The 24,794-nt window shown below is 41.2% G+C and overlaps 1 protein-coding gene across 2 annotated transcripts; it reads left to right on the forward strand.

Annotated features, from left to right (window-relative positions):
• Positions 1 to 533: 533 nt before the first annotated feature.
• stk35 (serine/threonine kinase 35) lies at positions 534 to 24,794 on the forward strand. 2 transcript variants are annotated; one of them, XM_050064680.1, is made up of 4 exons: positions 534 to 1,290; positions 3,970 to 4,784; positions 4,949 to 5,086; positions 20,818 to 24,794. In XM_050064680.1, the coding sequence occupies exons 1-2, from the start codon at positions 744 to 746 to the stop codon at positions 4,710 to 4,712; spliced, it is 1,290 nt and encodes a 429-aa protein (XP_049920637.1). In that variant the 5' UTR covers positions 534 to 743; the 3' UTR covers positions 4,713 to 4,784; positions 4,949 to 5,086; positions 20,818 to 24,794. The 2 variants fall into 2 exon arrangements, with proteins under 2 accessions (XP_049920637.1, XP_049920636.1); XM_050064679.1 differs by lacking the exon at positions 4,949 to 5,086.

Consider the following 24,794-nt stretch of genomic DNA (forward strand, 5'->3'; position numbering starts at 1 on the left):
ATTACAGTTTACAAACCTTTCATTACACATGTAACAGAGTAGTGATATTTTGGTATAACAAAAATAGTATTTAAGAATATTTTATTTCAGTTGTCAACAGTACCCAGGGTGGCACTCATAATGAAATAATATCCCGTCTACCTTTGTTCCTTGTTTGTCAATGGTTTGTCTGTTGCTGAGAGGGAATGGGCGACACATGGCGTACGCGTGCCCCATACACATGGTGTACACGTGACCCCGCCTTCTCTGTTAGTCCGTGCTTCCAAGAGCACAGATAAAGGAATCCATGCTGGTTTACTCTGAAATAGCACAATTTATGAAATACACAAAGAGTTCAAATCAGAAGCTTTAGTAATAACGGACCCTCATCAGACTAGAGTCCTATTTCAAAATAAAAACATAGTATTCGCGTGCTCGCTGTATTCTCCACCCCTTTGACCATAACGGGATCTCTGCGAGCTGTTTCCCCTCTCCGCCAATCAGCGCGCGGCTGCAGAGAACACCACGCCCTCTGTTCTCCGTGTGTACTTGGAAGCTGGAACATTTTGTTTGTGAAGGTAAATTAGTCCCTACAGCTGGACAATCGGTAGCACTAAGCTAGCGTTCTCATTATCAAGAGCAAAGTATTCAACTTTTAACAGGCTGGCGTTTAAACTCCGCGAACATCAGCTAGGCAGACGTAAGGACGTCAGACTTTTTTAGTTTAGAGTTTAAGTAATGAGCGATAAAGACGTCCTTCCTTCATGCTTACTTTCAACAAAAAAGAAATTATGGATATTTGCGACGGGAAGAAGAGGAAACAGGTAAGCGGCGGTGTGCGGGGCTGCAGACGGAGTGTGGCCGTAAAGATGAAGCGGGAGGTGGGTAAAGTCCTCCGCTCCCTGACGGTGGAGGACAATAATCGCACGGAGCCCATGGAGGAAGAAGAGGACGACGACTGCTTCTCCATTGGTTTCCTTCGGAATGACCGACCGGAGCCCGCCGTGGCGGTGTCTCCACGTTACAGCCTGCTGCGGGAGGTTGGCCGAGGAAGCTACGGGGTGGTGTATGAGGCCATAGCTCGGAAAACAGGGGCCAGGGTGGCGGTGAAGAGGCTCCAATGCGACGCCCCGGAAAACGTAGAGCTGGCTTTGGCCGAGTTCTGGGCCCTGACGAGCCTGGAGAACCGACACCAGAATGTGGTCCAGCTAGAGGAGTGTGTCCTGCAGAGGAAGGGCCTGGCTCAGAAGATGAGCCATGGCAACAAGAGGTCCAAACAGTACCTGCGCCTGGTGGAGACGTCACTCAAAGGTAAAGAGGCTACTGTCATGTTTAGTCCTCAGTCGTCAGCAGTACAATACCTTCATTATTGCAAATAATTAAAGAGTACACGCACATGCTTTAACCTGTGTCTTATAATGTCCTTACTCCAAAATGCTTGTCTATAGAATTATACTTAAGTAATTTATAAGGTGACAGTGATTTTGTCAGTTTATGCTCCAGTTTTTTTTAGACTTTTGCATTAAAAGCTCAGTTGTCTTGTGTATTAATTAAAATAAATTAAATTCAGCTACAGAACAGTTAAATGTCTCCTCAGCTTATGTAAACATGCACTGTGGGTCTGTAGTTGATGACAGTAAGTGTAACCAAAATGGGTTCGCTTTAATCAACCACACTCAGATGCACACCACAGAATAATTAAGACTCTATAAACTGCATGTATGGTATTAAGTTTCATTCACTGAAAAGGCATTTTGTGAATTAAAAGTAACATGAATTCCTTTTGCGACCCTCTGTCTGTCAGTGACGTTGCTATACGTTACATATAGTAGGCACAGAGAGTACACCGTGTTTCCCTCAGCTCACAAGAGTACACAGTGTACTACTTGGCAGCATGTTGACATATTGCTTGTTGACTGTGATTTCAGACACTAAACAATGATGTTACAGTGTAATGTGAAATATTATAATGAAATACTGCAGCTATATGTTATGACAACTACATTTTTATTCATTTTTGTTTTTATCATGGTTGTCATCCATCCAGTTTGACCTACTTATCACTTCCTTTGTTACTGCTCAGCAGGGCTAATAGAAAAATAGGTAGTAGCTAGTGAATATATCTTCATAAAATTGAATTTTTGCATTAAACTACCAGTACTGACCTGTGCTGTTAAAATTTTAGAGTTGCAACTCAATCAGTGCTCAGCCTTTGCTTCTTTTCTTTTAATAGCCTGGCTGTTATATAAGTGTCACCATTCAGGCTCTTGAAATGAAATATTAATCTGGAGCTGACATCTTTTGCAGCCATGAAAACAACCTAATGTTTGTAGGGCTGGGGAACAATGCAAAGGCTGTTTGTTTTTAATCTACATATGCCTTTTGTCTTGGTCCACTTAACCTAGTTTATTAAGTGTAAAGCCAAGTAGTCAACAGCTCACATAAAGATGATAAGGGCAGGTCAGTGTTGGGAAGGAATGCTATTTGGACATTTTAAAGCCACATTCACTCTTACCTCAAAGTTATATCCTGTTATTATATATAATACACCTGATCAGTACAGTGTACATTAAGACATGATATGTGAGAAAAAATCACCAGTTTCTGTTAAGAGCCCAACTGATAAAGCAGCTGGGCCAATATATCAACTGATATTATTATTAGTATTATTATTATTGCAGATAGATCGTGTTGGTATTGGCAATAGGTGTTGGCTGATAAGTAACAACAAATGATTGTGAAGAAAAATGTTTTTGAGGTAATTTAAAAAAAACAACAATGTTTTTCAACCAAAGTACACTGTCCTGCTCAGTGCATCACAATTCCTTAAGAATCAACTTTAATGGAACTGTTAGGGCTAGGCCAAAAATCAAATATCACAATATTTTTTGACCAAAGTCCTCAATATTTATATTGCAACGATATTGTAGGGTTGGCTATTGGTGCTATACAAAATTTGATTTTAATTCATAATCAGCAATGTGGATATAATGATAAAGTGGGTAAAGGCAAATAATAGAACAGCTAGAACAGTCTGGTGAGTTCAGAAAATGACATCACTTTACTGTAATGCAACCTTTTAAACCAGGAAAAGACAACACTTGTGATATTACGATATCAAAATTCAAAACGTTATCTACTCTTCTATCACAATATCTATGTAATATCAGTATATTGCCCAGCCCTAGGATCCATATAAAACATGAGTTTATTTAATGAAACAAATATCTGTCAATTTCTATTAATTACCAGATATCTCTGTCATTATTTTTACCTTAAAAATACAGTTTTGGTTGGGTTTTGCTATCCATTATTTATCACCCTACCATCAGGGTTTGATAGAAGAGGTTGGCCACCTTGCCTAAATCAAAGACCACCTCCAATGCAAAACGTGTAGAGGTTCTATTTCACAGCAGAAGTCATATATTTAACTAATGTGCATAATGTTTGCACTGCTTCTAAATTGATCATGAGATGAGAGGTGTCAGGATCCAGGTGGTTTACCACCTTGGCTGAACCTTAGATGTTGCAGGACAGTTAGATGACAGCAACAACACTTGCAGATCTTACAGAAATGTCTGCAAAGGTTTGAGGTTTTAAACCTCAAATGTAACACTCTTTGTAGTGGCACAGATCATGATACTATCAAACCTACAAACCACTAAACATTGTGTTGTTTCTACAGGATGATAACAACTTACCAAGTATCTCTAACTCCTGAAACCTGTGGATGATCTTCAGTCAGAAAATAATTAGCATGTCAAATCCTGTGTTGAAAGTAGCACTGTCCTTGTGTGTACATGACTCATGTATGATTCATTGTTGTGGGCTTGAAGTATAGTGTGAGAGTGAGTGTTTTTGCACTTGTTGTGGTCCTGGTACGGAACACCACTGCTTTTAGCTCTAATCAACAGACTGAATGTCACAGTTTGACTGCTGTTATCTCACTAATCAGATTATATCTGTCCATTTTCAATCTGCACGCTGCAGGGGAACGTATCCTGGGTTACCCAGAGGAGCCGTGCTACCTCTGGTTCGTCATGGAGTTTTGCGAGGGTGGGGATCTCAATCAGTACATCCTGTCCCGCCGGCCTGACCCCCAGACCAACAGGAGCTTTATGCGCCAGTTGACGAGTGCTGTAGCTTTTTTACACAAGAACAACATCGTCCATCGTGATCTGAAGCCAGACAACATCCTCATCTCACAGAAATCTGGCTCCCCTGTTCTCAAAGTGGCCGACTTTGGCCTCAGTAAGGTTTGTGCTGGCCTAAACTCAAAAAACAGTGAAGAACACCCTGCAGCAGGAGGGGGCGGCCGAGGCAGCAACCAGAACAACATCATCAACATCAACAAGTTCTGGTTGTCATCAGCTTGTGGCTCGGACTTCTACATGGCCCCCGAGGTGTGGGAGGGCCACTACACAGCCAAGGCTGATATCTTCGCCCTGGGCATCATCATCTGGGCGATGATTGAGCGGATCACTTTCATCGACGCAGAGTCCAAGCGTGAACTGCTGGGCACCTACATACGGCAGGGCACAGAGATTGTACCTGTCGGGGAGGCTCTGTTGGAGAACCCTAAAATGGTTCTCCACATCCCTCAGAAGGCCAGGAGCTCCATGTCTGAAGGGGTGAAGAAACTCCTCCAGGACATGCTTGCAGTCAACCCTCAGGACCGGCCAGATGCCTTCCAGCTGGAGGTGCGGATGGACCAAGTCACGTGTGCTGCATGACAGCCCCTACCTTCCCTGAACCTCTCCTTTTTTACCCTAACCAGTCAAAGAAGGGACCCCTTTCCTTCCCAGGTAAGCTCCATTTCCTTATTAACTCATTTACTGTCTACCTCCTACTTTTTAGGAAGAGTCTCTTTGAATTAGTTGTGTGCAACTTTAGAAAGCTGCAGTTTTTTTTTGACCCCAACCAAACTATACCACAGCTAATTTCACTGATTTCTCCACCTGTTAACCAGAGAGGGAGGGCAGTCAGCAAAATGAGCTGCTGATCTGATTAGTGAGAATTAAAACCTGCAGGCTCCTCTGTGACACAGGACTCACCACCACTGGCTTAAAGGGAACACTGGCCGTGGGTAACCCAGGGGTGAGAGCAGGTAATCTTCCTTCAGCTGACACCATTAGCCTTTCTTGTCCCGGTCACTGGCTGGAACGTCCCTCATTTAATAGCCACTGGTGGTCAAGTCACTGTTTGCTGTGGAATATTACAGTTTCATGCATGTGTTTCAGAAATGTTCTTTCCCTGCTCTTTAGCTGTTTTTCTTACTTTCAGTAACCATTACGTTACTATAGATCAAGTGAGAGATTTCAGGAATAAGAATAGGCAAAGCATTTCCATTTTAATATAAACTCTATCATGACAAAGACCCACTTTACATCTGGCATTAGTTCTGAGTGGTCAAAGTGGATAGTTTAAAATGCGTACAATCTAGTGCCTGATATTTTATAACATCTTTCTATTGTTCAGGAGAATTCTTCCTCGAAGGAGGATTAGGGCCATGTTAAAGAAAAACATCTTAAAGTTTGAGAATAAAGTCGTAAATCTATGAGAATAAAGTTGAAATATTATGAGATTAAACTTGTAATTTCAGGCGAAAAAAAGCCACAGATTAAGACCATTAAATCGTGTGACATGGTATAAAAAGCAACAAAGTGTGCACAAAGAGTGTTGGGGGTGACAGTAATATACGTTTTAGCAGTAATTAAGTAATATAACGCGTTACCAACAAGATTATGGGTGATACTGCATTTACAATGTCACACAATGCATTACAACCTGAAAACTGTTAATTGTTTTAATTTTTCCTTCATTCACTCTGATCCACATTGTTCCACTTCCACCAGTGGACCACCAGTGAAAAACAAAATCCCCTGAAGGTTGTTGTGTCATATCACAAACTATATTATAGAGGGTGCTGCAGTTGGTGATCGCACATCTGGGTGATGCTGCACTGTGCGTTATTTTGTTCAATGTGTTATCATTTATATACCTACAATGCATCCCGTTCTGCTTTGCGTCCTAAGGCTGCCTGAAGACAGTGGGGGTAAGGAGCTGGCCTGTGATATGTTTTTTCCTTGTCCTGTTGATCAACACATCTGGGTGATGCCATCCTATGTGCATTAGTACGTTGAATATGTTTTCATGCGCAATGCAGCATCACCCAGATGTGTGATCACCGGCAGCACCCTTCTATAATGTAGTCTGTAAGATGACACAACAACCTTCAGAGGATATTTTATCTGGTGGCACACTGGTGGAAGTGCAACGGTGTGGATCAGAGTCGACGAAGGAAAAATTAAAACAACAAACAGTTTTCAGGTGGGTTAGGGTTAGGGTTGACATTGTAAAAGCAATAATATCACCCATAATCTTGTTGGTAACGCATCATATTACTTCATCACTGCTAAAACATATGTTACTGTCACCCCCAACACTGTTTGTTCACACTTCGTCATTTTTTATACCATGTTACCTAACTTTACAGTCTAAATCTGTGACTTTTCTGGTGATATTTTGACTTAATTCTCGTAGATTTCCGACTTTACTCTCGAAACCGAAGATTTTTTTTTTCCTTTAACATTGCCCTAATCCTCCTTGGTAATTCTCAAAGGGAACAGTCAACCCAGATTATTTAAACCCCTTAACTGCAGGTAAGACTAAGGCTGAAGCAGGAAGTGGGTCTGTAAAGTGTCATGGATGTTAAAACAAATGAATAAGCGGCAACCTCCAGGGCCAGTCACACCTATTGACTCCCATGTTAAAAGGTCCAACTTTACAGCTAAAATAAACATGTTTACAGCCTGGTTTTGACCTTAATAGCTAATATCAACATTCTTGACAACTGTACAGGGCTGAAAATTTATATAACTGACCCGTTAACATTTTATTAAGGCTTTAAATTATGCATAATTAAGGGCGGGCTGCTTACAGTGACAGGCTGTCTGTCATTAGTACCCTCATCTTCTACATTTTTGGGGAGGTGCACGTCAGGCTACGCCGGGGGCTACGGTGAGCCTTCTGCGTAGCCACGTACCCTAAGACGTAGCGACTTCGTCGATTTAACGCAGGACCATAAATCAGGCTTTATGCTCAACTCTCTGTTTTTTTTCCCGCCTCGTCTCCCCCTCATGAAGATCGCACTGTGTAGCCCATAGCCCCGCCTCCCCCACAGAGACAAAGACACTCGATGGCAAGAGCTTTCCCTCCATTCATTACGCTAATGAACCAACTCACTTGGCTGCCAGACGATGCACGGCAGTGAACGCTCTTGTCGTTACCGTCTCCCTTTTAATTTACCGCGCAATTAACCAACTTATAGCATATCGCGACAGGCCTAGTATAAAATGTCCGTTACCACCTCTACAAATTTTTCGTAATTTTTCTCTTTTTGTTTGGGGTTTTTGTCGAGGGGCTGAAAATACCTCTTCATTTTCACCGCCGTCTTGCTGAAGTGAAGTGATGATGGGAGAGGCTAGAGGTAACCACACAGGAATTGTGACAATTGTAGTTGGATATACAGGATACTACGAATGGTCGTTATCACGTTGGATATACAGGATACTACGAATGGTCGTTATCACAGTAGACTACAACTACCATGTAGACTAGCGATTTTTTTTTTTGTAGGATAACGATGAGCCATCGCTCATGTCATGTGTCAGATTTTACGAGAAAAAAACAGACCACACACACACACACACACAAGCGGCTTGCAAGCAGTCTGTTGCACGCGTGCTACTAGGCAAATAAATTAATCGCACAAACATTTTTTTCCATCGCACGTGCATGTAGAGCCCTGCTGTAATTCCAAACATGACGTTCAAAAGGGGAGTCCATAAATGAGTGGGTGACAATATGGTAGCTACATTCATTATTTGTCTGTGCCAATGACTGCATATGAAGATGGACAATGCATCACCACTTCCTCTCATCGTACTGAAATTAAGCCAATCATGTTAAAAATCAGTGTGTCTCTGACTCTCTGTGACTGACACAGGGGGTTGGAGGGGACTGCGAGCCAAGCTTCTGTCCAGTTAAAAGATGTAGTTAAAAATGAACAAGATCTACCAGGTAATGGTGATGTGAGAAATGGTGATGTGGGAAAGTTGTCGGCTGGAAAACTTTTAATGTCCAGCCATACGGCCAACAGCTGGTGCTTATGGAAAACACCAGTGGCACACCAAGTTGTCATCAATGGACTTGGTTAGTACAGTGTTATTTTTCCTGACAAGAATGACAGCCAAAACTGTGAAAAAACATCCAAGTTGTAATAACTATCCCTTATCCTTGACTGTCCACAAGACATGAGAAGACATGCTGGCCTGGTCCCTTTACTTTAAATATAGTTTCTAAGCTTGACTGCTGCTCCTGATTTCTGCCAAAGCATCTCACGTCACTGTAAAGGAAACAGGATTAACGAGTGAACAAATCTACTGCTCTGACATCAGTACTAAACTAAGCTATAGATACAGACAAGATGACTGACGCTGATAGAGTGCTCAAGTTGTCGCAGTAAAAGTTGAAGGTAAGTAACAGGAGGTGTGTTGATGACCTCAGGGGTTGAGAGGGTGGAGGATGTGAGCAGCAGGGAGGACAACTTTTAGATTGGCACTGGGAACGAAGCAGAGTACAACATAGGCCTGAGGGAAAACAGCCTGCCTTTAAATGAAATACACATATTCAGGGTGTGTGTGTGGGGGGGGGGGGGGGCGGTGTGTGGGTGTGTGTGTGAGAGAGAGATAGAGTCAAGCAGAGAACAATGAGTTATTGGCAGAGATGCATAAACAGTGAAGGATCTTTGGCAGTGTGTGTGTGTGTGTGTGGNCACTTTTTGGGGGGGGGGGGGGGGGGGGGGGGGGGGGGCGGTGTGTGGGTGTGTGTGTGAGAGAGAGATAGAGTCAAGCAGAGAACAATGAGTTATTGGCAGAGATGCATAAACAGTGAAGGATCTTTGGCAGTGTGTGTGTGTGTGTGTGGGGGGGGGTTAATAATTCCACTAACAGACGAAATGAGCAGGTGACAATGCTGCGCGCAAGAACAACTGTGTAGTGCGCACAAGCGTGAGCCACTTGTTTTCATTTGGATGATGTGCTGCTGGATCAAAGATCATAGGGCAGGGTTGTCAGGTCCGCTTTTTAGCTGCGACTTTGGGCTTGTGTTTTTTTGTAAAGTCGCTTACAAATATTGGTAGTCGCGGCCTCGGGGTTGCATTTTTTTGGGCTTGTTTCTAAAGTGGAGTTGCTTATTTGGGCTTGCTCCCTAAACGTCGCCTTTCTCTCTTTTTATCCGTCTAATAAGTTATTTAAACGCATGATATTATGTCAGACTGCAGGATGTTTCCACGGCTCTGCTCCCTCCTCCCCTCTCCTTCTCCGCATACACACAGGTGACAGTCAGTCAATGAGACTTTTCACAAAGACAGCGGCACTGAGAAGAAAAAAAAACTGCCATCTTGACCAGTTAGTTTGTTTTATTGTGTGACTTTGTTAAATCCAAACTAGGGATGCTCCTGGCGTCTAATTTCCCTGTCAACTAAAAGAAAATTTTAATTAAGACTAGTCGACTAGTCTAAACAAGGGAAAACACTCAGAAAACAGTCAAAATTTGGCACAGTTTATTGTTAAGTATTTTAAACATTGCCCCCCCCCCCCCAAAAAAAAATATTGTGTGCATTAAGAGCCTTTTGAAGCCTATTTCACAATCTTCAACAACCATGTCGGATTTTAAATGTCGCTGAAGTACGAGACACTTTGCGTATGAATGTGAACATGACGGCAACTCAGTCAAAAGTTATCCACTAAAATAACTTCTAAACTAAATAAATTGGCTCTGAAATGTGGAGCACATTGAACCTTGCAGATTATCTGACAGAAATGATAGCAGTTTGCTTTAAAGTTAATAAAACATGTAATTTATAATTAAATTTCAGATAAAATGAGAGCCATTTTGCTCCGTGCAGTATGAATGTAAACCCTGCATATTATCTGACAATGACTCACTTAAGTTAACAAATCATGTAACATCTCAAAAAGATCAATTGCTGCTGAATTCATTTTCTAGATCAAAGTACTGCCAAACCATGCTGGTTTTGCGAGAGGACATCTCTCCAATTTCCCACTGTGCTGTTTTAAAGAGGCAACAGATAGGATTGGGTTTTTTTCTTAGCTCGGCGCCACCTAGCGTCAGTGGTGTTGCGACGACCAAATTGACCGTGGGGATCAGAGATAATCAATTATATGACTCTATTAGACTCTCTAAATTAAATAAAACGTAGGCTGTAAAGCCACCAGTTTACCTCTATGTATTTGTAGAATGAGAAGGTGTGTGGACACTCTACTAAATAAATGAGTAAAGAGACCGAGCAACAATTATCAGATTTATCTGAAGAAAAAACAAAAAGTAATGCCAATAATTATACCAGAATGCACAGTACCAGTACAAACAACTCACAGTAAATTATACCAATATGTACAGTATCAGTACAAACAACAGAAGACACAGTGGAATTCTATAAACGGTACCGTATGGAAACGAAGCGGCTGATTGGAGCTCAAATTGAATCGGAAAGAAAAGTTCAGTGCTCACTTACCTGGGTGTTACTTAGCTGGGCAATGTCCGTCAATAGCTGCCTCCGTGAGAAGAGAACAGAAGGAAGGGAGGGGGGTATCACTGTCCGAGGGCCGCCGTAGAATGGCAACGAGGATGTCAGCCAACCAACACTCGCTACCCGGTCCCTGGTTGCGGCGATTTGCGATGCTGGCCAGCTAGGAATTATCTAGCAGCCAGTACAGTACAGTCCTCTCTCATCTAGCTAACATTTAGCCGTGTTACTTACTGATCCAATAGAAAGAAAGCTAGCTGGACATCGGTTTTGAAGCCTCTTTGGTCAAGGAGCTCCCTCCACCTCTTGAACACTTGACTGACGTTTACTCTTGTTTTTCCTCTTCTTTTATCACTCTCCTTTTATCACTCTCCTTTTTGCTCTTCTTTGCCTCTTCAGACAGAGGAGCTCGTTTTTTTTTGCTAGGCCATTTTTCACTTGTCTCCAAACGTTGTCCGTCTGCCATTGTGCTTGTGACTCAACTATCTCATGCCCAACTCCTCATAAGGACTCACTCCAGTCCCTGATTAGCTGACCGACCAATTTCGCAATACATGGCGCGTTTCCTGCCGTAAAGCAAATTTTTTCTGCAAAATTTCGGCACTGGTGGCAGCCACTAAGTAACCTATGTAAACGCTGATAGTCTGATTTTACTGTGGCCATCACCCTGTGCAACCCACATTATTTTCATAGTGATATATTTAGGAAAAGATGCCATCTGTTCCCTCTTTAAAACTCCAGTCTACTCGAGCATTACTGCGGGGAGGGGGACTGCTGTCTGACGGCTCTGTAGCACCCACTAATGGCGGGCTGTGGCTGCATGACAGCTAAGCCGCCTTGTACATGTACACTAATAGGCTTGACCGACTAATATTTCTGGTGCCAACAAGCAAGGTGGTAGGCATTTTATCGTTTAGATGTCTAACCACATGCATACCTAATCCAAACTAACCCCTTTTTAAACACTAAAATCACACAATGACACAACCATGTTGTTAAAATGGTATAATGTATGCATTAGCTTGGTCTCTGGAATGAGCCACTTGTCATTTAAATTTCAAATCAATAGATTGGGCCTCAACTGGATTACTGTGTGTCATGCAATTTAAAAAATGATGCTGTCATGGCAGAAAACATGCTGTATTACTGTTACAGAGTAAAACTGTGCGACATTGATGATTTACAATAATGTATCATCTGATGTGTCCTGACTTTTTTTGGGAAGTTGTAAAAGCTAGAGGGATTAAAGGGGATATGATATCACTGACAAGCAACAAAATGAAATGCACCATTTCTTGGATTTTTCTCAGTTTGACTATTGTTGGAAACATTTGGGATAATTGAAGTACACAGCTCAACAAAATATACAACATAGGTCTAGTCATTTTTAAAAATGTTAATATCATATCTTTAATCATAACCTAACCTCCCACTAAGGCTGTGCAATTAATCGTCTGGTGATCGCGATTACGATTTTGAGGTCAAATGGTTTCAAAATTAAGGAAATCGAGGGTAAACGATTTTTGGTCATGGATGCCTGGAGATGTGATTTTGTCTTCTATGGAAGCCGCGCATGCACAATACTGCCCCCTTCCCTCCCAAGGATGTGTACAAGAAATCTCCCCTCCTCCTCCCCCCAAAACAAACATGCCTACTCAGCAGGAAATAACTTTAGTGACAGTGTAGGAGAAGTGTCCCTGTAAGATTTTAATTATCTCAGTTTGCTATTTAGAGCGGAAACTCCTTGTTTAACATCAGTCAGCCGCTGAGAGGATGTTCAGTGACCCGAACTGTCCGTCTGTTTGTTTGAACTTGAACCCTCCATTGACCACGACTAAGCCTGGCGTTTGTTTGACAATTAGTCCTACAATCCCACAGTCATTCTTAACCCCTTGTTTAACACACACACACACACACACACACAATCTGTAGTCCGATGGGATGACGTATGGGGCTCAGATTGTTTTATTTTTCTTTTTACGGGGACGGGGCAGGTCTTTGGGATCTGGTCACATTAGTGTGGGGATGGATAACTTACAGTTGGTGACAGACAATTCACATTATTAATCAATGCACCAACAATTTTTTCTTCCAAATGAATTGATTATGTCACTTTTAAAATGCCAAAAGATAATGTCAAATGCTCATCATCAGTTCTCAAAGTGATGTCTATAGTTTGTTTCTTCAACCTGACCAACATTTCAATACCCAAAGCAGTTATTCAGTTTCTATTGGTAGAAAAAGGAAAGAAGCCACCACTCCTCAACACTGGACACATTTGAACCTCCTGATCATTGTCACTTTATCTTATAAATGGCTTTAATTATCAGCATTGCCTTTGAGTAAGTTTCTTATGGTTTATTGGTAACAGAATTCTTGAACTCGAGGACTGTAACAGCACAATCATAGTGAAAATGCCACCACAGGCACAGGTTTTTCACTTAATGTTTGTAAAGCCTGGCTGATTCTGGATTATTATTTTTTTATAGAAACTGAAAAATTAAAGAAGCCTAATAGCTAATGCACTTTTCACAGTGCCAGTGAGGTTGTAGTAACTGCTACTTTGGCAATAAGCAATATGACGAGGTCTCTTGTAAGTACAATTGTGATTTAAATCTGTAAGTAAGTTATAGTCAGTATCTTAAAAAAGGAATGAAGACTATAAAGAAGATGCTGTGATGTTTTATTTAAGAATATATATACATATCGTTTGGGACTGTTTGGGCAAATTTTAAATATTTAATGAGATGGATCACGATTGGGAAATCCCTCTAAAATGTGTATTTTCAGCATCATATCATAACCATGTGTACCTGTGATGTGTGACATGCCCTTGTCCATTTCTCTCCATTCTCCTTACCTACCCTCCCTTCCTCCCTCTCCTCCTCTGCTGGACAATGAGAGTGCTGCTCCTGGTTCATGGCTTATGGAGGCTTGCGTCTGGAACATTTTGTCCTCTTGCTGCCTGCCAGCAATGAACTGACTCTCTAAACCAGGCTGGAGCACTGTAAGCCCCGCCCCTCCCCCCCTCATGTGTGCAGACATTACTTTGGGAATCCTTTTTGTGACAGCATGAACAGGCCTTTTACAAGTTGAGGCATTTTCAGGGTGTTGTCCTCACACCCCATGCATGAATGCCTCAACCTTATGTAATAAAGACACTGATGCCTTCAAGCAAGGTTGAGGATTTTCTTTTTGCATGTGTCTTCCATCTTATCCAAATATTCCAAAACAATGTACATTTTAAACAAAGCCAGTAAGGTCTGAGAGAATGCTGATCTTGCTCCTCTAAAGGAAATGAAGTGGTTTGGACAGCAGTTTGAAGGCAGGGTACGCTATGTTCTCTGTTGGCTCAGTCAGTGGGGGATATTATAGGGGGCTGAGACATGCCAGAGGGAGGCTACCTTTATGAGATTCTGGGAGTGGGTGTGATGAACGCATTGGTGTTCTTATGCAACATGCTTGTTAAAGTGAGCATTCAGTGGCTGAGAAGGTTGTAAATATTTCCTAGGGGCCCTCAGGGTTCAGAGAAAGAACTACAGAACTTAGATTCTACATAAATGATTCTGGTGGAGAGCCGCTTTGTGTTCTTGTATTTATTCAAAAGTTGAATTGTAAAGAAAAAGTCTCAAAGAAAAGCTCACCTCTCTTTATTTTTAAGTATTTGTCAATAAAAATCTACAAAACTTGTGTAAGCCTTCAAGCACCCTATACCCTATAGCCTCCCATCCCACAATGCTCTGCTCTGGAATAACATTGATCCACATGTTTTCCACTCAGCTGTCCCCATTCATGGTGGCTGTGTTGGATCTAATGGGCTCTAAGCTCTTTACACCGTGTTAATCTCCTCACAGTCTGCATAGCATCTACTGTATCACAGCCTCTCAACTCACTGCAGGTGCTGTACGTGGTAATATTTTGGGCTTGTGGTGATTTCTTTTCGATACTGTGGTTCCGCTGTTGTGTTGACAGTTCATATTGTTTGAATAATACTACTAAAGCTGATGGGGTTCATCTTGATCTATAAATATTAGATGAAAAGAGACATGGTCATCATCTGTTGAAAGCAGGGAGTGGTCTCCTCTCTCTGATATCAAGTTAGTATTTTTGAATTTGCTCTGTCACTGTTGTTGTTGTTGGCTGTGCGCTCTGTCCTGTGAAAAAAGGAGAACATAAGAACTTCAAGATGGCAGGATTAACCAAGGAACACAGATGGTGGAACAAACAAATAGTGAAAAAAAACTTTAAACCAATGTGGGGCAACTGATCAGGACAGAATGACACATTTTAATAGCAGCTTTGTTTTATTAGAAAGCATAACTTCTGAATATCATCCCAACTCTTGAAATTTTACATTGTTGCTTTTGTCTACCAGTTATCAAAGGTGATCGTATTACTACACTTTGTCCAACCTCTGTATTTACTGGGAATGCTTTGTCAGTTTTGCATCAAGAGGAACTTGGAGGCACACACCTAAAGTTACATAATGAACACTTTTTGTGAATGCCAGCCAATTGAAAGGTGTTGATTTGCATGCCGCACGGCCACAAAACCACCCAGAGCTCGTAAAACTGCAACACTCCCTCTCCAACTGGTTATCATGGAGAGCTGCCACGGTGTCCTGTGCTCACAAGAAACCAGCCCACACCACTTCCCCAAAGATACCAGTCTCTGCCGGTTTTTAATGAGGTGGTCTGCTTTTGGGTTATGCAACAACAAATGGCTGGCATTGTGGTTCAGGAGGCAGCAGGCCTTAGTGTGTCCAGGATCTGCAGGGCTACGACATCCGCCATGTTTCCTTCATCTTGATTTTTAATGTAGCTGTAATAACACCTCAAGAGCAATTATCAGAAAAATGATATGCTGACCTCAGCAAGGATTTGACCAGAGAGGGGTTTTATAGGGTTTAATATTCAGACTACAAACTGCTATGTCAAAAAGCAATAACAAAGAAGCCCTAGTCCCATGACATGCAAGAAATGGACACAAACTCATAAAAGCACATTGCGTGGTGGTGGGAATGAAATGCAATACCAATGCAAAGTGAGGATTTTTTTTTTGTTCTGGTAGACACACCAATTAAGTATAAATGGCAAGGAAGTCTGTGTAGGGCAGACAAATTGTCAAACAAATACAGACTTTAAACCAGGAGGCCGCTATTCGTGTCCTGTGTGAAACCAAAAGTCAGTGTAGTGAGACTTTATGGACTTTATGTAATTATGCAAAGTAGGTACATTTATGTCACTTACTATTATTATTATTTTAACCAAAACCATGATTCTTAAACATATTTTTTTGTTGTTTAAACCTTACCCATCTGCAACTGTTTGAAAATGCTAGTGACATGTTTGAAACTGTGCTCGTTTACAATAGAATTTGCACTCGCATTGTGTTTGTGTTGCCAGCATGAAATTTTAATACATTTCATACCCACCACCACGTAATGCTTTGTTAAGAAGTTGTGTCTATTTCACATATTTCTGTTTGACTGTGTTTGTATTAGGCATGATAATGATAATTCAACGATCAATAAATTAGTCGTTAAGAATTTGATTGATCATGTGAAATTTAATCAGTCAGTGTCAGAGCAAGTGCAATATGCTGCTGTGAGCTTTGATGGAGGAAAAAACTTATTTGGTATTGTTTGGTATAAGCCAAGTTTTTATGTTTTCTTGAAGTCACAATCGATCGATTGATTGTTAATTTTTCCGATAACATTAAGGAAAGTGCTTACAATTTGCAACCCTAATTTGAATATATGTTCATTTTAATTAAGAAGGCACACATGCACATTTTTAATTCTTAATACATTAATATATGCACACCTTTCCATAAGGGCCCTGAAAACAGCACACACGTCTCTGCTCAGGCGAACACGTTCACACATGTCTAAATTTGGGCTGTATTTGGTTATCTGTGTGGAACCTTGTGGACAAAATTTACATCACAGAAAGTATCATTTTAGCTTGACTCCCATTTACGCAAGTTATTGCATCTTGCCCCTCTTCATAGGAGGTGGTCATTTACAACAGTTATGGACACTTTTACATATCTTGTACAACATGATGTATGGACGAGTTAGATTGAAGCACACTGGGCCCATTATGTGAACGGTAATGGTAAATGGACCTGCATTTGTATAGCGCCTATCTAGTCATTCGACCACTCAAAGCGCTTTTTACACTACGATTCACATTCACCCATTCACACACACATTCATACACTGGTGGCCGAGGCTACCATTAAGGTGCATACCTGCTACTCAGTTATTAACACACTGATGGAACAGCCATCGAGAGCAATTTGGGGTTCAGTATCTTGCTCAAGGATACTTAGACATGCAGACTGGAGGAGCCGGGGATCAAATCGCTGATCTTCTGATTGGTGGACGACCTGCTCTACCTCTGAGCCACAGCCGAAAATGAAAACGAAGTCAACAGCTGCCTATACTCTGTGTGTGTGTGTGTGTGTGTGTGTGTGTGTGTGTGTGTGTGTGTGTGTGTGTGTGTGTGTGTGTGTGTGGCCTGAGCAGTGACATACATAAAACACAGTAGACTGGTACAGGCTGTCTACACCGGATACATCTCATGGAACATATATACTTCACTTTTATATAATACAGTTGTTTACACCAGGGATTAATATGTTTCCCAAAAATGGGACATTTTCTGTCCTGTGAGCAGAAGAACAAGGTTTAAGGTAACTTCAGCTACAGTCAAAACACATCGCTCATGTTTCAAGCAACACTAAATGCATCAAGGAGAAATATGCATAAGATATGGTTCTAAACAAGGCTATTTTAGTGTATTATTTGGTGGTATTAATAATTATTAAAGGGATAGTGCACCCAAAAATGAAAATTCAGCCATTATCTACTCACCCATATGCCGATGGAAGCTCAGGTGAAGTTTTAGAGTCCTCACAACACTTACGGAGATCCGAGGGGGAGTGGGTAGCAGCACAACTGCACACCTAATGGCTGACGGCGACCCAGATTAAAACGTCCAAGAACACATAATTGAAACCACAAAATATCTCCATACTGCTCGTCCGTAGTGATCCAAGTGTCCTGAAGCCCCGACATAAAATGTTGAAAAAAAAAAAACGTCATTTGAACTCTGTTTTTAGCCTCATTGTAGTCTGTAGCTCTAACTGCCTCTCTGTGGACTGTGCTCACGTGTGTGCGCTTGCGTGCGAGACCAGCGAAAGCATGTGAACACGCATGAAGGCGGTACCTGTGTCTCACGGTCTCGCGCAAGCCGCACACACGTCAGCGCAGTGTACACAGAGGCAGTAAGAGCTACAAGAAAAGAATGCCATGTATTAAAGGTAGGATCTGGAGGATTTTCAAACAAAACAAAATATAGACATATACAAATGAAATCCTGCTTAATCATCACCTATGGGCTTCTACTCGTGTGGTGGTGACTCTGTTTGCAGAGCTCCTGCCCTTTAACTGTATTTTTATGTTTTTGTGAGCTCGCACCGCTTCTGGGTGGAGATTTCCCCAGCCAATGAGAGAGCACAGGTGCCGTGCCCGAGCATGTCCGAGCGTGCACCAACGCGAGCCTTGCCTGAACCTCTTCTGTGAAGCCTTCTTCCGTACCTCCGGGCTCAACACACCCGGGAGAGTTGAGCCTGATAGGAGGGGCCAAATTTGAATGTGTGTTTACAAACACGCAACTGGAAAATCCTCCAGACCCTACCTTTAAACAACTAGTGATGCACAATGGACCTGCAGCCCTCGGGCAGGTTCAGGTAAGCTTAGGCGACAAGAAATTATCACGGATTTGGTCAGGCACCTTCCACTTTCTCTTTCCCTATTTCTAACACACTCTGAAATACACACAGACACCAAACACCAGCCCAGCAGCAATCAGTCCGTGTCTCAGTCCTGACAAATGTGCTATTATAATGCATAAAGTTGGCAGTTTGCGGCTCAGATTCAGATGGTTGATTAACCTTGCCTACATAGATGAATTTGGTGGACCTAAAGGAACTCACGGTTGTGCTGCTGAGTTTTGCATACTTGTCGAGTCTAAGGATTGCATCCATGCAGGGGGGTTTAAAGGACTTACTTAAAGGACTTGTGTCTTTCTGTAATGATGCATATACATTGTACGAATCAGCCCATCAGCCTAGAACATAACCAGTTTTCCAATTTTCCCATTATTATATTTCCCTGGAAATAGAAAATATTATGTATGTGTATGTATATGATGTGTATTCGCAAGAATCCTGTGTCGCCTGACCGTTCATTAGGTGAACTGTTGGAGTATAGTGTTAGGTTATACATTGCTGTTCTGTATGACATTGTATACCTAAGTACCTCCGTAGAGGGCTAACCTGTTCTTATTCCTAAATGTACGCAAGAAGGGCGCTGATCTCATGTCTAGTTATTATCCTATGGGCCATAAGTATTTAAACCCAGCAGTCATTGTCTAAATAAACTAACTGCACACTAGAAACACAGCATTGTTGGCTAGACAATGACATACATGCTATAATGACCAATCACCAGTAGTATACACAGTTCACCCAGGGACAATGTTAGGGGGTTATAAAGGTATGAAGAAAAAGATACCGCCTAAGCCTAACTGATATATTCATCCAGATCAAAGTATTGTTACAGCCCTGGTGTATACTCAGGAGGCATGCTTGTTAAATTTGAGTTGAGAAAGTTCACACACATAGGTACGACATTCCCCCACAGCTGCACTTGTAAAAACAAGAGATGAAATTCAAAAAAACCCTGCTGAATGTTGAAGCATTAGAGTCACGTCAGTGAGTAGAGGCAGACACCTCAGGGCACCATGAACTCATCAGTTGGTCTTTTCAAAAACAACACTGTTTTTAAACAAGATTTCATTCAGAATATGACAGCAAACAAAAGGAAAACAGGGTTCAGGTCAGAAATGAGTGGAACTGTTTTGCGTGTCCAAAGCTTGGACATGAACAAAGGATTAAATCAGTGACCAGTGGCCTCAGTCAACCCCTGGACTAGAACACAGATCGATAGTGCCTGGCTTTTAGCACATCAGGATAGTTTATGGCCTGACAGCTCCGTAGTGACATTGGAGTCATCTGAGAGGAATCTATAAGAGGAACCTGTGGGTTGACCTCATTGTGAAGACAAATTTTATGTTGTCATAATATCTGAATGAATTTTTCATTTGCTTTAGGCAACACTTGTTTTCCAACCACACCATATTGTGAACGGTATGCTGTATTTTACTGTAAATACATTAGGCATTAAAAGTGCTCATCCTCAGCAGTGACATAAGCACTTTCCATGTCTCCACTCAGCACATTATCGCTCATTCATCATCAACATGCATGCTTCCTCCTAAGCTGACCCACTTGTGTTCATACCATGTGCTGTGACGTTATGCAACTTATGAGGAGAGGAACAAACCCCTGTGAGCTGTGGCACGTCAGCCGCTGGGCTATTATTAGAGCACAGCACTCAGCTAAACCTAGTCACATCTACAGGCAGGAAATACACTCGGGTATCAGGTGGTGATGGCATTTTGCTGCAGGTAGATGTAAAAGAAGTGACCAGTCACTCCATTGTCATCAACTACAGTTGATGTTGACTAAAGTTTAAGTTTGATAGGATATTCCATCAATTCTTTGGACAACGATATTTGCTGATATCACAAAGTTTGCCACTGTATGATTACATTTTGATTCCAGTTCAGAGGCCTGTGATTGATAAAAGATGATAATAGTATTTTTGCAGTCTACAATACTATAGGGGACATTTCAAAATTTCTTTATGTATCATGTATAGCGATTATAGCCTAAAAATATTGCAGTATTATTTTTAAGCCTTATCACCCAGCCCTATCTCTAAGTATGGTAACTATGATGCAGAATCAAAGATGCTTCCATACCTTACGTTTCGTTGAGTGTTATACGTCTGTTCACCACAACTCACCAGTGAACATGAAGATCTAGATGCATTTAAAGTGTCTCCAATTTGCCAGAAATACAGTTCTGATAGTGAAATACCAAATCCTTGTTGGGGCCTATTTTCAGTCAAATTTATCCTAACTAAAATATATGTAGTGTCTAAAAATTACAATGGTGGCCAAGACCCTCATACAGTGTTATCCTAACCTAGAGGACTGATGGTCACAGCTGTGGAAGTAAAGCCTCATATGTGGTTTTCTTTGTTTTCTTGTTGCTCCATGCTGACCTGTTTATACTTTGTGTCTTTACAGCTTTGTTTACTACATGGATGTGGACTCCAGTGGAAAAAGGAACAATGATAAAGTGAACTGTGAAGAATCCACAATCATGATTTGAGCGGGAAGTGACGGACTGGCTAATGATTCCAAAACTCCTGGACAGGAACAGTATGCAAACCAGACCACAACAGTGCACTTCCAGGACCATCCAGTTCCAGTTACTGTCACCATGGAGCTGAGGACATTTAACGGGTGGATAATGTTGGTGTCTGAGCTGACTGGATGTGATAACCAGGTTTATTTTTTATTGTTGTTTAATATTTGTTTATTTTTGTTCCCAAAAGCCCCAGTATAGGCCTGCTCTTCATCAACATTTGTAATGTACTTGGCTGTGGCACAGGTAAGGTACTGGACGTACCAGTATCTTAAGGTCAAAGCTACATTATCCTGATAATAGCATTTGAATGAACATCAGATGACACCACCAGCTTGTCTACCCGCCCTGTACAACCCCGTGCCTTAGAGATGATTCACTCCAAGTGTGATCGGATCATAAGATAAAATGATGCTGAAGCTGCAATTTACAAAAACTTAAAATGAAGATATGGTCATCACAGATTTTGAGTCAGTGTCACATGTATGCTCATGTAAAGATGGTTTACAAGGATATTTCACAAATCTGTGCCACACTCCAGAGGCAGAGGCTGAACAAATATGAATATGAACGTTTTTATGTTGTTTTGAAGGTGTTGTGTAGAATTCACACCTTAGAATTAGCAGGCCTGTATCGGCTCCATACAATATTGTGCTATTGCAACCAAACAGTGTCCAGCAGGGAATTCAGATTGGTTTTATGTGGGTATTTGTTCCTGTTGAATCCAAAGAGCACCTGGTGGACAAAATGTGTATATCTGTCTATCGTCACTGCAAAGCTTAGTATGAGTATATTTGCTAAATTAATGTATGACCAAGAAACAATCATCATCATTGGGTAGGTTAACGGCTGTTTTTGTTAACTTTGTACTGAATGTTTTTACATTGAGGTAGAGTGTGGCATTTTTGGACTTCTCACAAACTGAAATACCACTTTGAATACAGTTCAAGATACCAAGTCAATAGGTAACTAGGAATCATCTGTAATCTAAGAGATATTGAGTATTGCTCTGTATTCTATCTTATGATTTTGAAGGGTTCTGTTGGGTGTGATATGGACATGGTTTATTGGGCCATTCTATGAGAATAGCCTTACACCTGAGCAGTATTGAGACATCTTTGACTGAATCTTTCATGAGTATCTGATTTGGAGGACTCTCGCAGGAAATTTGAAGATTTGCCATCTGGAAACAATTCCCTAAAGCAGCCACGGAATACACATCCTCACTGTCCCTTTCTTCCTTCCTTCCTTCCTCTCATTACTGAAGTGCTTCAAAGTCTTTGCAGAGGCACGTAATGTTGTGTAGAACACATTCAGTTAGTTGCTGGTTGCAGCCTACTATCTGTGTTGTGTGAGAAAATTATGGCTAGTTTGTGCTGTGATTCCTGAAAAGCGATCACTACATGTGCACCCTGGGGATAAACAAAAATATCAAGCCACATGACTGATCCTCAGGTGAGATGGTACTTGAAGTAACTAGGATTTCCAGGAAGAAACAACAAAATGCAGAAGTTCAAACGCACAGAATAATAACAAGCAGAGAGAGTGGTTAAAGCGTACAGCAGTGAGCCAGACAGAAGGGTTTAAATGCTTTGTATGCTTCACATGTAGAAAGCTCTGCTGCCTTCACTCTCCAACACACACCAGAGGGATGACCAGAACCTCCTTCTGGATTCATAGCACTGCGTAGCATTTGGGTTCAGTTCAGTGACTCAGTAGTAGTAGTAGTAGATTTAAAGGCATTTTGTAGTGTGGTCCTACCTCATTCTCAGCACTTTGAAATATCTTGTCTACCTTGACAGTCTCAATTGCAACTTTGTCTTATGTTCTGATGCAAGGGTATCTTTGCTTGAGTGGGATGGATTTGTATCTCAAACTCAACCACTCCAGTCTTGAAACAACCTTGGACTGACTTTTCTGTGTGGTGTTTTGCTTAGTAACACCTAGCTTTTCCCTTTACAATGATTACATCTACAACACCTGTTCACTTCTGTTATACAGAGATAGTCCAAGCTCCACTTATGTTTGCATTCAACAACTGCAGCTCCTATATAGCTGTGTTAGTGCCCAGAGGTGTCTATGCCTGAAGGCCTTAGTGTCTTCCAAACAGTACAGTACAACAGTACAACCATATCCTTTTAGCTGTTACGAAAGGCCGTACTTGAAGCACGGCAAACAAGTCCACTGTTCTAACCTCTTAGTTCCTGAGTCCCACTGGCTCGGCAAACAAGCAAGAATTTGGTGTCTTTTGCATGTCTTTGTTGTAGAGGTCAACTGATAACAGTTTGGAACAGAATAGCTGATTAATAGGCCAATATCTCACTGACCCCCTCTGCAGAAATTCAAAGTAAGTACTAAGTCAAAGTAATACATAACTAAATAAATATATCAATCTGGAACTAAACATCAAATTTATCATAAAAAAATCTAGGTCGGAGTGTTTTTTAATTATTAGGCTAATCATTTTCCTCAAAGTCAAACTGAGATTCTGAAGCAGTCAATGACATTACCTTGACTTTATGTATGAAGAGTTCATGCAACCGTGATCAGAGATGGGCAGGATTTCTGTGAGTTGTATTTGAATTATGTATTTCAAGTACTGTTGAGCATTTTATAATTGCTAAAAAAATTAAGTGTGATTTAAAACAAGATACTTAAGAGTGGCATAATTTTCTATTTTCATTCATTTTCTGTAACCACTTATCCTGTTAGGGGTCATGGGGAGACAGCTGACATTGGGCAACAGGGGGGTTGCCAAACTATCACAGGGCTGACACATCAAGACAGACAACCATTCACGTTCACATTCACACCTATGGACAATTAAGGATCAATTACCCCTAACCTGCATGTCTCTGGACTGTGGGAGAAACCTGGAGAAAAACCCATGCTGACACAGGGAGAGCATGCAAACTCCGCACAGAAGGGTTCCCCTACCCTGGGTTTCGAACCAGTAACCCTCTTGCTGTGGGGCGACAGTACTAACCACTGCCACAACCACAAACAGTGACAGAAGTATTAGTGTAAAGAATAAAACTAAACAAAATACACACAAAACAGAAGTTTTTATTTGTGTGTGAATTTAAATGAATGTGCTTCTTTTTTTAATGTTCAAGTTGATTTAAAAAGTTGTGAAGGTGCAGGACTCCATGAACTTAGAGATGGCAGGAGCAATTCTGATCTAAGGACAACAGAAAGGGGCTTATTTGCAGTCAGTGTTGAAGCACCTTGACACACTGGTTGCTGTACTTGTTGAATGCCTACACAACTCTAGCTGTGGAAATACGAAGATGTTCAGTTTTGAGATATGACTTTAATTTTTCACTTTTTCCTAAAGCACTAGTGTAGCACATAGAAACTCTGTTTTTTACTGAGATGTTGATTCTCTGACCTGCAGTGTTCAATACACGTTTCTTCGTTTCTCCTAACATAGTTAAAAGACTGCATTGCTGTGGTAATAAGCTAATCGAGGATCTTTAAATCATCACTATGCTAAAACTGTGCAGTGCCCCTACTGTCACTGTATTTTCTGTAGGAGCCGTTTCATTTAGTTCTCTTCAAACTAGCAATGATTCCACTTGAAAACACTTTACACTATGCAAAATGTTTCACTGCCTCACTGTAAACACCGTACAGAGCCACACTGTTCTCAAACAGTTGGGTGTAATATCTTGAACTTTTTTTCTTTAGTACATATTTCCAGTGTGTACAGAAATGTATGTTGTGTTAAATAAGAACTGCTTTTTTTAATGAAGCTGACAGGAGCCATTAGATGTTTGAGAAAGCATCATTTTTTTTGTTTGTTTTTTGTTTTGCTGTAAATATGTTTGACAACTTTTATTGGAATAAATGATCA

This window comes from Epinephelus moara, chromosome 16 (assembly GCF_006386435.1).
Source record: "Epinephelus moara isolate mb chromosome 16, YSFRI_EMoa_1.0, whole genome shotgun sequence".
In the NCBI taxonomy this organism is placed as follows: domain Eukaryota; kingdom Metazoa; phylum Chordata; class Actinopteri; order Perciformes; family Serranidae; genus Epinephelus; species Epinephelus moara.